The sequence below is a fragment of the Caenorhabditis briggsae genome (genome assembly GCF_000004555.2).
Source record: "Caenorhabditis briggsae complete genome, chrV, whole genome shotgun sequence".
In the NCBI taxonomy this organism is placed as follows: Eukaryota; Metazoa; Nematoda; class Chromadorea; order Rhabditida; family Rhabditidae; genus Caenorhabditis; species Caenorhabditis briggsae.
In genome coordinates, this window is record NC_013488.2 from 11,337,291 (window position 1) to 11,352,141 (window position 14,851).

Below are 14,851 nucleotides of genomic sequence, written 5' to 3' on the forward strand. Positions count from 1 at the left end.
ATCTAGGGTGATATCATGATTCGAAGTTTTTCGAAAGTTCGAATTTCATCTATAATTACTTTTTCAAGTAGTCGTCTAACTTCGTTCAAAAATAGTTTTATACTGTGATAAAGTACAAAATAACATCCAATTAGATCCAGATGAGATCGCAGAATTGGTAGCTGCTAATCCTTATTTTTCGGTGTACTTCTTTAAACTTTTTTGCACTCTCTGAAGCTAATACTTATGATTCGGTTTTAACCTCAGATTAGGATTGTTTATGCATATCCACATTTCGATAATATTTTTCTATTCTTTCCAGATCACATCTCCTATGTACTTTATACTTTCAGCCATCAGAATGTTTAAACTCTTTCTTCCATAACTTTTAGTCAGAATTCGAAGGGGCGGAGCATATGGACATATTAGGAAATCTGTTGACTTCGAATTTCTTGAAGCTCCGCCTGCTCTCCGAGGGGCACACAGAAGCTTTATAGCCCCCCTCATTCCCTCTACCATACACAGAACGCTTCTGAGCTTCTTTGACGACACAGTTTGGCATTTAAAAGAATACAACAAATTCAAACCAGAGTTTCTTTTTCCAATCCCTTAATCTAAATGGTTCCGTGTTCCATCAGTTTCAACTATAAATAGTCGTAACCTTCTAGATCTTGTCTCATCTGCTTACTTATCTCTCAAATACTCTCTTGACCAGAAGTGCCTGGTACTCAGGGTTCCGTCTAGTATCACTCCTATATTACCTCCTCAGAATTCCGTCATTAGAATTTCTAAATCTCTAATCAATTTATGTTTTAATCTTCCCAAGGAACACTTCCAAATTTAATCCAAATGAATCCTGACAGATAATTCTATGAAATCTTCTCTAGGCTCCGCCTAGTTTTTGAAAAACGATTATCAATCAAAAACTTCCCATTTCGTTTCCATCGAGATTCATGCTCCCTATTAAACCCCACTGTCATTTCAGATGCATCTTCCAGTACTTCTCGTCGTTTTCATCCACTTGGTTGCATTATCAGAAGGAAAGGTCACTGCTGAACAACTTGACAAAAAACTTGGAGCCGGAATGAAACACGTGTCCTGTCAGATGAGGATCACCGGATTTTACATGAAACGACACTGCAAAAAGAATTTTAATACAACCCTCAGATGTGATTTGAACGGTAAGAACACCTACAAAAAAAATCCGATTGTGAGAGTTTGGTATTAAAAGATGGGTTTGGTGTATATTTATGCAATTCAGTAATCTGGATTTAGATGATGGTTTTTGAGTATGTTTATCATTTTCCATCATAAAATTAAATGTATCAAAATTTAATCATCGGGTGGCACCAATCAGTATAATCTCAAAGGGGTTTCAATCGATTTGTGCGTAACGAAAGAAATATAATCAAAAATTGTTCTGAAAAAAATATACTAGAAACTACAGTATACTCCAAGGTAATTAATGATTGACATTTCGAAATATGTAGTAAATAAGGAACCATCTGGACATGCCAGATGCAAATTTGAAACCTTCAGTCATTAAGTTTCAAAATTGCTTTGATCATTATTTCATTGATCTGTGAAGCCAACACAATCAGCTGCTGTTTTTTCAGAAGTCGAACGTAGATCGGTGAAAAAAGTGGCCAAGCTGTGCTGTGAAGATGCTCCAAGCTGTGAGCCATCTGAGCTCTTCGATGAGTTCTGCTGCCAAGGAAACGATTGTGAGCAGACCGATTGCCATCCGGTAAACAGACTCCAAAGACATTCAATTATTATCATTATTTCAGTGGGATGATTCAATCGAGGAGATTCAACTCGCCAACTTTGTCTTCTCATCAGATGACGTTTTCAACAACATTCAGGAAAGAATCATCGCAGAGATGAAGATTGGAAACCGTCCGGACTATTTCCCAGAAGTTTTATCAGTATACTAGTGAGTTTAAGGTCATTCCAATGGCCCCATCAATTGCTTTCTTTACAGTGAGAATCCGGAATTAATCGAAGAAAACGAGTCATCACTCCGCCGATACTTCAAAGCTCATCGCCTTCAAGCCGCTCACATTGCAAAATCATTTGGAATAATCAGACGTCACGATAACCAAATCAAATTCTAATTTAAACTCGATCATGTGTATTTCTTGTTCTTCTTTCTTTTTTTCCTTTTCACCCACTTTTCCCCTTTTCCATTTTTCTCTTTTTTTTTGTTGCATTCCTCCTACCTCAATAACTTTTTTTGTACCATAATTAATGTATTTTTCCAGTAGTGTAATCACGTTTTCAATGAAAAAAGATCTCAACGTTTATTATAATGATAAAATGATAATTAGTTTCCGACCCGTTAATTGTAAAATTTGAATAATAATGAAGACTAAACAATCTGTAAAAATGTTCTAAAGTCGATACGATAAAGATTCTATTGATCCGTAATCTTCTACCAGTTGTATTTGTCTTGTAATCACCATTTGTTCTGAAATTTTTCGATCCTGCACACGTCGACTTCGTCCACAAAGCGGGAATTTCGGCAAATCCTCGATAGCTTCTTCGACCTTAAAAAATCACAATCCGTTTATCCGATTTTAAATGGATTGCTCTTGGTAGTTTTTCCGAACACGTGGACCCACCTCAAACGGATTCTTATTTTTAGTTTCAGGCAATGAAAAATAGAGATAAACCAGTGAGACAGCAACGGGAGCCACAAAAAGAATCAGATATGACCAAGCTTCTCCTAGTTGATTTTTCATCGGAAGAAAAGCGGTTACAATGACAAATCGACTAAAAACCAGAATATATTAAGGTCTCTTAATAAATAAGAACTAACGAAAGCATCTGGATAACACTAGCCCAACTTTGAGCAGCACTTCGGGCAGCTTGTCCGACCAATTCCGCATTGATGAAGTAGCAAAGTGGTCCAGGTCCAAGTGCAAAAAAGAATGTGAAAATGCAAATGAAACAGATCAAAATGAATCCGAGTACGTGGTACTGAAAAGTTGATAACTAGAATTTTCTAGAAAATGTAGAACCCACCCCAAACTTGTAGAATGTGAACATCAATCCAAAAATAATCAAGTTACATATGAGAATTCCTGTGAAAGAAATTAGGAGCAACGGACGACGACCATTTCTATCAACAATTACTGCAGCCACAACTGATGATATCTGTAAAACCGAAACATTCAAAAGTTCTCCGCGTCTATTTTTTCAACTGACCATGCTCACTACAGAAATCGCGTCATTTGCTAGAGAAGCTTCCAGCACATCGAGTCCTGTATCCTTCAAAATTTCGAATGCAAATGCATTAATTACAGCAACACCACTGAATGACATTGCAAAAGTAACAACGACTCCGATAAATGCTTTGTCTCGAAGCGACTTCTTTATAACAACATCCATCATTTTGAATTTTCTGAAATTTAAAAGTTATTCTGAAGGCTTTGGCTCTTTTGAAAATTGTACTTTGTTGAATTTTTCTGTTCTTCTTTGATTTCGTTCAAATGTTTCTGAGCATCAATAATGTCACAGTTGTAGAAAAAGGCAATTGATTTGGTTGCAGCTTCAGTTGCTCCTCTTTGGATCAAGAATCCCGGAGATTCTGGGAAAAATGGAAGAGCAGCACCGAAGCACAACATAATTCCAATTTCTGTAGCATAGATAAGCCACCTATAACTCAATATATTCTTCACATCCTTCCTAGTCATTCCTTACCATAAATCTTCTGTTCCAAAGATTTGTGGCATGGCGACAACGGATCCACAAACAGTTCCTAGTTGAACACATGTTCCAGTCATCATTCCAATTGCTCCTCTATTTTGTTTTGGACTGAAATCAATGAGTTTAAAAGACCAATTCCATACTGATAATATGCTCTTTCACCTTGCTTCCGAGAGAAATAATGCGGAGAGACCTAGACTGACAGAAACCGACCATCCCATTACGATTCTGGAGACAATGTACAGTTCGAATAGTGGTATCTGGAAATTTCGAAAAAAGAATGCTGCTAAGGAAGTTTATCGGAAAAACAGTCTCGTCTGTCGTCTTTTGAGCAAAAGTTAGGACTTCGCAGTCTTTTAAGCGAGTTTTGAGAGCCTTTTGGGCGAAGTTAAGGCGCCAGCGTTTTTTGAGCGGACATTGGCTTTTGGGAGGGGACTGGGCTAAGGTTTGCCAGGATTCAAGTATTGTAAGACTTACAAACTTTGACGCAATTGCCATTCCTCCTGCTAAAACTCCGGCAGCGATTGAAATATATAATCCATTTTTTCTTCCAACCCAATCAGCTATGAATCGAATCGAAAACGATCCAACTAGTGCTCCCAAGAAAAGAATAGCGACAACAAAACTCCAAATATTCTAAAATTATATAATTGTTTCTAGACAAACCCCCAAAAAATTCTAACCTGCATAGTGTTATCTGATAAACCACCATCGAATCGTTTTGCCAATGTTTTATTCATAAATTCCAAAAATGCCTCTTGTGATGGATTTGTAAGAACTAGGTTGAATCCAAAGTGAAATGATCCTGCTATTGAAGTGATCACAGCTACACATATCATCCGAAAACTTGGTGCTTCCACCATTTCGTCTCCTGGAATCAATACAGATTTAGGACTAAAGAAATCAGACGATTCTTTTTTTTTCGCGAGGTGATACTTGTACCTACAACAAAAAAGAAAATGAGTCTTATCAGGATTGGGACGAAGACTGTCCAAATCAAATTCGAGATTATTTTAACACTTTTTCTAACGACTTTTCCGCATCAGTGTGAAATTTTTTTTTGATAATTTGCACACACAAGCGTGACAATTTGATGAGAAGGGGGTATAGGAGACGAAGTTTAAAAATCGGATGAAAATTGGGAATTATATAGGTAATCCCGGAATCGGAGAGACAAGAAATTTACGTTCGAATGTTTGAAACTTTTTATATCAAAACATTTCTGGTCATCCAATTAAAAATAAAACAGTTCAAAACAATAACAAGGCTCTTTAAAAATCATACCGCTACCATTTTGATAAAATTGACATCATTTTTAAAACATCATCATGAAAGAGCACATTGAGACCACAAACATAATGAAATCAAATGATACACTGGGCCTTTTTATGAATTGAAATGAACTCTATCTGTTCAAAAACTTGTTATTTGGGCATAGTTCCTCAATTTCTTATCACTCTTTAACTCATCAAAAGGGCGGTTCTAAAACAAAATAAAGTACAAATCGTTTGATCTTTAAGGACAAACTGTCTGCCAGTTGAACTGTCTAGGCAGAAAGCACTGTTTCTATCATAATTTTTGTTCAGTTTTCTCTATCACCGATCTTCTAAGTGATGATGTCAAAATTCAATAAATTGGTAGTTTGCCATGGTAGTTTGCCATGGATTATTTTTTCTTAAAACGTTCAACATTATCATCAAATTTTCAAATTAGGAAGTAGATCGTCTCTAAAAAATTAATTAATTTTTTTGGAGTTTTTGTTTTCATCGACAAACACGGAACAAGTTTTTCATAATATTTTGCCATTATCAACGACCAATAATATTTGAACTGTATGAATATCAATTTCTTTGGATTGTATTAAACTTGACTTCACTGAACTGGTTATACCGAAGAGTCAATTGATTCAGATCAATAAAACATCGTATTGGTTGTCATGGAAGAACGAGTATTGTCTGTGAATCCAAGGTATTTTGACCACTGTGACCTCTGAATTACGAAAGTACAAATATCAGGCCACCGAACTTTGGAACGAACAGCCAATACTTCAAAAGACTGTACAAAATGTGGTTCCAGGAAATTCAGTATCTTCAAACTTAAAAGATAGGCATGGAAAAAACTGTCCTGAAATTGTTCATATAAACCCCTTGAGGAGTTGATCTTTTGGGACGAGTATTAAAGGTGCGACGCAGCTCCCGGCTGAGCCACGTGGACGGAGCTAGAGCTGACGTCCAACGAAGGCAGGACAGCCATCGTTTGAAGCATAGGCTCCAACAATCTGAAAAATTCTGAAAATATTAATCTGAGACCCGCTGAATGCAAATATAATAGTTTTCTTCCATTGCTGACAAAAAAAATGCATCGCATCACGAATTTTGCGAAAAAAATGTGCGCTCTTCTTGCCACACATTGCTGAGCCCCCAAAAGATATTCTGAAGAAATAAATTATCTCACTTAATTAATTAATTGACATTGTTCGTAATTCAATTTTCTCTTCTTGAATAGCGATTGCGAGATACATTCAATGCATTTTTTCGGCGTTTTTTTTTCTCCTCTGAATGATGCATTTGTACATGTTTCTGGTGCTAAATCCAGTTTTGGGTTGCTTTTGTTGAGAAATTTATAAAATTTATGGAGCATCTCCAACCGAAGATTGACTTGAAGGTTTTCGACTATAATTGTACTTTTTGACTTGACAGATTTTTCAGACATTGTAGGAATTTGAATTTGAAATTCCAGTCACGATCCTTGTTTTATGCCACCCTCAAACCGACTGACACGCCTTCATTCGAAATGTTTCAGTGAATTATTAATTCTCACTACGTGATTTCAGTTCGTTTCTCCTTTTCTGATTCTGTTTCTGCCTGGACTAGACCATATAACAAGTAGTGATTTTCAAAAGTTTTAATTTTGGGAAAAATATTCAGAAAGTGTTAATATTTCCGGTATATTTGTTCAAAAAACACGTTGCTCCCAAAAACCTAACGGTCCATCTTTTGGGAGATTCAAAAGATTCACGTGGCTCACAAAAATTTTTGAAATTTCAGTACATTGATGTGAAAATTAAAACTTTTGAAATTCACTACTTGTTATATTTTAGAACGATTTAAAACACCTAGAATCTCAGGTGCCTCTTGTTACCACTGATTGGCCCCACTTACAAAAGTTGTCTTTTTTTTTGGACAAAATTAAGCTTTTTGTTTTCATTCTGGTTGGTAAACGAAATCATTCTTTTGAAATCTAATAGAATATTCTCCCCCACGAAAACACCTTTGACTCATTCCATGATGTCTTTTCCACCTATAACCAAATCATTTTCAACAATTAGTTCTGGTCTTAAACTGTCTCTCACGGAGGGTTTTCTACTTCCGCTTTTAACAAACTATGGAGTATTTAAAAATCTGTGTTTAACGTTTGGCTACTAGATATATTTTCACCATGACCAGATTATTGAGTATTAAATATTTTGAAGAAACTCCTACATGTTTACATGTTTAGCCCATGGTTTTACAGCTTATATTTCTTTCACAAACCTGAAGTATGCCCGTTTTTTTCGAGAATTTTTACCCGGATGAGAGCTAATTCTTCTTCAATCGAAGCATCGTTGAAATTGTCGACGCTTGATCCGTGATAAGAAATTTGTTGAAACCGATGTGTAATGTCATTCTATTTTCTCCTTTAGGTCCTAATCTAAATTTGAATCAATTTAATCAAAAGTCGGACAAAAAAGAAAAGATGTAAAAATGATGTTGCTTGGATTGTGTGGTTTATGTTGAATAAGATTGATGATGTTAGAAGAAGCGAAGGATTTTTTCGTTCCAGTATCGTTCAAAATGTTAATTCGGTTTCTTTTATTCTCTGTATAAAAATGAGGGTATGCTTAAATTATTCTGAAATTAGTCTATTGAAGTACGTTTGAATGGCAGAACATTTTGGACCTCTCTTTTTTTGTCAGAGTTTTGAATCACCTGTTATTTTTCGAATTTTAGCTTGCTCGATATCAAAATAGAACTAGATTTTAGGTAACTTAAAGAAAAATAGTATATGGAATTTTCAGAAACACAATGTTTTTGAGTAATCCCTGTCTGATGGAATTATTCTGATGACGGAACAAGGAGAAAAGGAGCCTCTTTTCCAGAAGAATGTGTCAGAATCCATTCTCTTTTTTCAAAATCATACGTTTTCCTTTTTCTTTTGTCTTCTTCACTATTTAGATTCCTTCTTCCAATTAGTATTTCCTGACACATAGTCATGAAAATTCATCATCTGTATTTGACAAGCAAATTCCGTCATTTCAAGTCTTTTCTGCATTGTATGCCTTTTTCTTTCCGTTTTTTCCTAATTTCCTTTCACAAAAAATACTTCCAGACAAGCAAAAAAAAATTGTCTAGAATCGAATCTTTTGATCCAACATCTCTCATCACAAGAATTGAATTAATCGCATGAGGGAGATGCTCTCTCGGAGAACCATAAAACAAAACAGAGCTTTGGTAGAAAAGAAGAAAAAAGCACATTGGTTGTGGGGGAGAGAGATAAAAAGAGAAAGAGAAAAGGATGGGGGCCAGTTGCCGCTAGTATGATGAAAATTAATTCGAAGATCCCACAATGTTGTTGCGAATCCATTTCCATTTTCCGCCCATTTTTTCGACGTTTTCATTATGAAGCAAATTGTCTTTGTTCTTTTCTCAACCTGTCGGCATGCACGGATTCAGCAATCTCAGTAGTCTAATTTTTGAAGCTCTGAGAGTCCGAAATCCTGGGATCATGAAAACACGGGGGTGTTGCTTTTTGAATTCTCAAATCACAAGACACCTAGTTGTTTAACAACAAATAAATCTTCGTCAATCGATTTTTATTTGAATTTTAAGATCCGAGTAAAAACTTTCTCGACTTCATTGATGATTCCCCCAGACCTGAATGTCTGAATACGTGAGAATGGGGCCAAAAAATGCTAACCTATCTTTTTCGGCAAATCGCTAAAATATTCCCGTCTCAAAAGTCTATTGAGATTGCCGTCCAGGAAGTGAATAGAGTTCTAAACAAATTTTTTTTGAGTTTGGGATCATTTTCATGGTATCAAAACACGAGAAATTTCGAAAGCCTTTTTTGAAGAAATTTGACAAAAATATCTTTTTGCTGTGATTAACCCTTTTTGTTTGTCCGGGTTGTGTTTTTTTTTGAAATTCTACCTACCGCAATCTCTAGTTACATAACCTTATTTTATAATTGTTAAAATTTTGTGAGGCGTTAGAGATTTTCGATCAATTTGAAATCTGAATTCAATGCTTTCAATAGACCCAATCACGATAGGACTACTTTAGAACATTCTGGAGTTACTTTTGATATTCACTTTGATTTGGCTCCGATTTGCCTCCGATTTTGAGTTAGGTGCACAGTGGGAGGTTTCTGGAAAATAACTGTTGTGTGTATCTCGCCTCTTATTCTGTGCATGCGGCTTACAAGTACCGTAAACACTTTGGTAGAATGCCACCCAAACCATCAATTTTGAGCTTGTATATCTCAGTTTCTGTGAGAGATATCAAATAATGAACAAAATACATTTGATATTATGCTTAACAGTTTGTCAATCGACTATTTTTTAATATCTACTGCAGGAACCGAGATAAATTGTCTCAAAGTTGCTGGTTGGGTGGCATTGGAGTTTACGGTAATTCCGATTGATTCTGCAAAATGAAAATGACGGGGTTCTTGCCATGCATGAAAAGAATCCAGGGTTCTAACATTTTAAGAAAAGAGCAATGCCAAACAGAATAGGCAAACTGAACATTTTTCACAGTATAGAAATCTAAAAACATGAAGCTTTATTTAATAACAATTTCAGTCTTGGCGATTGTTTTGGTTCCAGTCTGGTTCCTGTTAAGGGAAAAGTCAGCTTTGTAACCGAATTACTGTTTTCAAACTAGAAAAACATTTGAAAGAAAAAAGATTTCAAGAAAAAACACATTGGCAGTCATCCGAGCTCCTGACTCATTCTATTGGGAGCTTCTTGACAAAGAAAGGCTAGAATTAGGAAACCAAGAGAAAGGCGCCTCTTCATTGCCTAAAGTTTTGCTGTGATTTGTGCATCCCCCCATTCTCTCTTTCTGTCCCCCTATTCCATCCTTTCCTTTGCCAGTCACTTTGAAAATAATGCAGTCTCGTCACTGCTTTTCAAGCACTAGAGCTACATGAACTGCAAATTGAATTTGAGGAGAAGCTTCGCCATTTTGTTTCGAGTGAAAAAAGACAATGAACACGTTACGTGCGCAATCCTACTGGTAGCTCTCTTCTCTTCTTCTTTTTCAGTTTTTTTGCTTCCTTTACATCTTTTTTTTCCAATTACTCTTTGCATGTTAAAGCTTAAACCCTAAAATTAGGTCATTCTCAGAGATGAAATGTTCAGTGGTCAATAGTCAAAAAAAAAGAAAGACATCACTAGAATACTCTCGAGGGACTTTTTTCCTCCTTTTCTCCATTCTCCACCACCCCATTTTCCACGTTTTCCTTATTCATAAGTCGTGAGAATATTCTATTTGTCGATTCATCTTCTCGATGAATTCATTAACATCAGAATGTCACATCGCTCTTGAAATCTAGAAGATTTTGTTTCGAAGGCGAAGGCAACATCACACGAGACACAAACATTCTTTCCGGAGATTTCAAAACTTTTTTTAACCAGAAAAAGTTTATCTCGAAACTGAATCTTCCAAAAGAGCCTTCATCTATCACATTGATGATCTTTGTTTCCTGAATAGAGCTTGAACTCTGCTTGAACTTTTTATTCTCTTAAAATTAGCCAAATTTATTAATGGACTTCCTTATAAAGATGTCGACATTCAATTAGATTGCTCTCCGAATTAAGAGCTTTCCCTCAAACGTCAGTGTTCCTTGTTTCTCTAGAAAACGTCTGAACTCATTCAATTAGTCATAAAGTTCATGAACCATGTCTGTAATTCCAGTCGTTTTTTTTCTTCCTTCTTTGAGAGATTTTCCAACTGAAGAAGCGAAAAAAAATTACCACTGTCTTCTTCCTCTGCTCTCATGAGACTTCCCTATTTTGGCTAGGTTTTTCGTTTATTTTTGTTTCACTTTGCTTCAACATTTCCTTTTCTCACAAATTTTGAATATTTTTGAAGGATGTGCTAGATATGGAATGTCCCCATGATGCTCAGTTGTTTGATACGGACAGTAACAGTACACAAGCGATCCTTCGAAAACTTGCCCACTTTCAAAGGTTTGATCTTTTTCCACTCTGTGTTCTGGAATCTAAAAATATATAAAAAATGAAGAAAAGAGTGCAACTAAACCAATGATTAATTGTCAGATGGTACCAGCCAATTCACGGATATGTATGCGTACTCATCTGCGTTTTTGGAATCTTCACCAATTTTGTGCATGTGGCAGTTTTATCGAGACCCAACATGCGCAATTCTGCCGTCAACTGCATTCTAACAGCAGTGGCTGTATGTGATATTGGAACAATGGCATCGTATCTTGTGTATATTATACATTTTGTATTACGAAGGAACAATTCATGGTAATTCTTGAAAAAACGGGGTGTTTCTGAAATTTTTTTTGAAGGAGATAAAAAATGGATCGGGTATTTTTAGAAGGGGTTTCAATGAAAACTGATGATTCATTGGAAACTTTGATCCTGAAAACATCACAATTTTCAATCTTTGGAACTACTCTATAAATTCAGGTTACATCGAAAAACATATGAAATATGACTACGCGGTTTTCTGAAATTTAATGAATTTTACAGCACTCCGACGTTCACTCATTCTTGGTTACAATTTCTTTTATGGCATGTTGTTTTGAGCATCACACTGCACACAACATCTTTATGGTTGGCTGTGGCGATGGCTTTCATTCGACGGATGACTCTGAGGGTTACTGCATTGAACAGGTAAAAAGGATTCTGAAAGTTGTTCGCTAGAATGGAAGGTTATTTCAGCCAGTGGCAGCGACCTAGATTTGCGTGGAAGTTGTGCTTCATCATATACGTCATCGTTTTGGTACTTTGTATTCCGAACATGCTAGTTCATGAAATTGCAAAAGTAGAAGGACACAACTGGAAACCGGGAAAAACGTGTAAAGGGTTTCCATCGAATTATTCTGAACCGGTGTACACATTTATGGTCAGTCATGCAGCTACAATCAATAATTGTCGATTATTTAAATGGAATATTTGGATGATTGGAATTTTATTCAAGGTTAAATAATATTGAAAATGATATACAATTTTAATAGTTCAATATTTCAGATCATCCCTTGTATCCTGCTGATTTTCTTGTCATTTGGTCTTGTCTCGAAAATTCGAGATGCTGAAAAACATAGAAGGAAATTAACAAGTGTTCCGTCAAATGCTTCCACGGATTCCAAACCTCTGAAAAAGTAAATGATTGTCAAAAAAACAATTTATTCTAATTCAACTTTTTGCAGAAAGAACGGAACTCCAGATCGGACCACATTGATGCTTGTTGTAATTTTATTAGTGTTTTTGATCACTGAATTTCCACAAGGAATTATTTCCATTCTTTGTGCAATTTTTACAACAGATGTTCACAAGTAAGATTCTGAGAATTAATTTTTATAATCCGAGAAATTTTTTGAAGATATCTGTACTTCTACATTGGCGATGTATTGGACCTCTTATCACTTGTCAATTCATCTGTAAATTTTGTATTATACTGTGTTATGTCATCCAGATACCGGCAAACATTCTGGGAGGTCATCATTCCGTCATGGGCCTATGCGTAAGTTGTTAATCATTCGGTTTTCCAAAAAATAATAATCTGAAGAATTGTACTTCTTTGGATTCCGTAACTTTGTTTTCAGAATGTGGAATACCCGACGAGGATCTCCAACTGAGTTATCTCAATTACAAATGAATAACAGTTTACGGCTTGGAAGGTAAGATTATCATTTTTAAAAGCCTAAATACAAAATATAATTTTTCAGAAAACAAAGTTATACTCCACTCGCAACGGAGCCTGATCCCAGACGTGATGAGGAATATAGTTTTGAAGGATCGATGTCTGAGAATCGGAACGGGGGAGGACACCGATTATAATTCACATCACAAAATTAAAAATTGTTTTTTGATCTCGGTTTCAGATTTCCTTTGCCCGTTGTGATAACTCGCTCATTTTGGTACCAGCTTTCACATTTTCTTCCGTTTATTTTACGGGTTGCAATTCATTTTTTTTGTTTCCTTTTCTCTTCCTCTATTCATGTTAATTTTTTTTCTCAACGTGTTTCTTTTATGAAAAGTTCCACGATATTGCCGATTTTAACGTTACTTATTTTGGCCTTGAATCAAAAGGTATCATAAAAAGGTGAGAGTGGGAGAAAAATGCAAAAACAAGGAAGAACTTGGATCATTTAGATGATTATACAAGACGTCAACAGCATAATAATTGATGTCCTGAGCGTCAGCACTCATGAAAAACCGCTATGCAAAGTGATCCAGGAAGATAGAATTCTGAAGATGTTGGACATGGCAAAAGAAGTCGTCAAAGGTCAGGGAGCACTCGTTGAAGTGGATGCTCCAATGAAGGTGTGCGGGGATATTCATGGGCAATTCCCGGACCTTATTCGTCTTTTTCATCGTGGAGGATGGCCACCAACTGCCAATTATTTATTCCTTGGCGACTACGTAGATCGTGGAAGATACAGCATTGAAGTCATTGTTCTTCTGTTGTCCTACAAGGTAATAATTTACGCTAGATTACTCGAATTTTTGATCTTCTTCAAAATTTTGCAAAAATAGTTTCTATCTCTCAAGTCAAAATGTGACAGATGATGCTCGGAGGAGCTGTCATATGTTCAAAAATGACGTCAAAAATAATGATGGATCTATCTGCACTTTTGATATTTCTCCCTTAATAACGTTCAATGTTTCTAGGTCAGATTCGCCAAAAACTTCTTCTTGCTTCGTGGAAATCATGAATGTGAATATGTAAATAAGACGTATGGATTCTATGAAGAATGCCAAAAAAGATACTCAAGTACCCGCTTGTACGAGGCGTTTCAGGTAAAGTTTCAGGCATAATTTGATGAATGTATTATGTTCAGGACGTATTCAACATTTTGCCTCTCTCTGGTCTCATTGCTGAACGAATTCTGTGTATGCACGGTGGCCTTTCACCTCATTTAAAATCGCTCAATGATCTGAGAAATATTACGAGACCGACTGCAGGAAAAACTGGATTGGAAGTGGATCTGCTATGGGCTGATCCAATTTGCGGTCTCAACGGTTTTATGGTTTAACTGATAGAACCTGATGATCGATCAATCGTGATTTTGACTTTTAGGAGAACCAACGTGGAGCCGGATGTGGTTTTGGAAGAGATGTTGTGTTGAAAACATGTGCAGATCTCAACCTTGATCTTGTCTGTCGAGCTCATCAAGTCGTCCAGGATGGTTACGAGTTTTTCGCTAATAGAAAACTAGTGGTAGGTAAGGCCAATGTTTCAAGAATACCGTAAAAAATCAGACAATCTTCTCCGCTCCTCACTACTGTGGTCAATTTGACAATTGTGCAGCTTTTATGACATGCGATGAGAAACTTCAGGTAGGACGCATAAAGAAATTATCAAAAAAAATTGAATATTTTCAGTGCTCATTCGAAGTACTTCGCCCAACAAGTGGACGTCTGGAAATCCGTGAGAAAACTTTGCTGAAGGATGAGAGCTCGTGATTTGTTTTTGTAAAGAAATAAAGATTTTCGAATTGATTTTTATTTTTGACTTATATTTGAAAAATAGGATGACTTCAAAGTTTGATTTCCCTGATTTTCAGTCATGCTAATTCTGCGTCAAGTTTATTTTGATAACCTGTCATGTGATAACTCACATCATGTAAACGTGACTTTTAGAATTTTTTTACTACGGAAAAATGAAACTTAACATTAATAACCATTGAAAACCAAAATGAGAGGAACTAGAAACTATTTGGGTCGGTGCACGAGAACCTTCTTTGTTATCGTTCTAACTTTTCAACGAGAAGAAGGCGTCTTCGGTATTTTTTGAGAACAAAACAGGTACACAATTATCTTTGATTTATGTTTGAATTTTAGAGAGAAAGATGGTATGACAGGCCAAACTGGCGACATCCGCCAAATTGTTGATAATTCAATTAGACGACGACCACGTGT

At 36.0% G+C, this 14,851-nt stretch overlaps 6 protein-coding genes across 6 annotated transcripts; 5 read left to right on the forward strand and 1 right to left on the reverse strand.

Annotated features, from left to right (window-relative positions):
* Positions 1-15: 15 nt before the first annotated feature.
* CBG27108 lies at positions 16-592 on the forward strand (the record flags this gene model as incomplete). The annotated part of the gene is made up of 2 exons (XM_045237705.1): positions 16-25; positions 372-592. The coding sequence occupies 2 exons, from the start codon at positions 16-18 to the stop codon at positions 590-592; spliced, it is 231 nt and encodes a 76-aa protein (XP_045098926.1).
* Positions 593-964: 372 nt separating this feature from the next.
* CBG09398 lies at positions 965-2,096 on the forward strand (the record flags this gene model as incomplete). Its single annotated transcript, XM_002636884.1, has 4 exons — positions 965-1,160; positions 1,596-1,726; positions 1,770-1,915; positions 1,964-2,096. The coding sequence occupies 4 exons, from the start codon at positions 965-967 to the stop codon at positions 2,094-2,096; spliced, it is 606 nt and encodes a 201-aa protein (XP_002636930.1).
* A 276-nt stretch (positions 2,097-2,372) lies between these two features.
* On the reverse strand, positions 2,373-4,553 carry CBG09397 (the record flags this gene model as incomplete). The annotated part of the gene is made up of 10 exons (XM_002636883.1): positions 2,373-2,528; positions 2,604-2,754; positions 2,801-2,961; positions 3,007-3,138; positions 3,190-3,385; positions 3,436-3,639; positions 3,685-3,798; positions 3,853-3,950; positions 4,168-4,326; positions 4,374-4,553. 10 exons carry the CDS (start codon positions 4,551-4,553, stop codon positions 2,373-2,375), a joined length of 1,551 nt encoding a protein of 516 aa, XP_002636929.1.
* A 4,207-nt stretch (positions 4,554-8,760) lies between these two features.
* Positions 8,761-8,832, forward strand: CBG27109 (the record flags this gene model as incomplete). The annotated part of the gene is made up of 1 exon (XM_045237706.1): positions 8,761-8,832. One exon carries the CDS (start codon positions 8,761-8,763, stop codon positions 8,830-8,832), a length of 72 nt encoding a protein of 23 aa, XP_045098927.1.
* Positions 8,833-10,838: 2,006 nt separating this feature from the next.
* Positions 10,839-12,766, forward strand: Cbr-dmsr-7 (the record flags this gene model as incomplete). The annotated part of the gene is made up of 9 exons (XM_002636882.1): positions 10,839-10,924; positions 11,015-11,227; positions 11,456-11,599; positions 11,648-11,906; positions 11,957-12,087; positions 12,136-12,261; positions 12,309-12,449; positions 12,532-12,606; positions 12,655-12,766. The coding sequence occupies 9 exons, from the start codon at positions 10,839-10,841 to the stop codon at positions 12,764-12,766; spliced, it is 1,287 nt and encodes a 428-aa protein (XP_002636928.1).
* Positions 12,767-13,081: 315 nt separating this feature from the next.
* CBG09394 lies at positions 13,082-14,395 on the forward strand (the record flags this gene model as incomplete). The annotated part of the gene is made up of 6 exons (XM_045237707.1): positions 13,082-13,405; positions 13,601-13,729; positions 13,771-13,959; positions 14,010-14,150; positions 14,192-14,269; positions 14,315-14,395. The coding sequence occupies 6 exons, from the start codon at positions 13,082-13,084 to the stop codon at positions 14,393-14,395; spliced, it is 942 nt and encodes a 313-aa protein (XP_045094056.1).
* Positions 14,396-14,851: the final 456 nt, after the last annotated feature.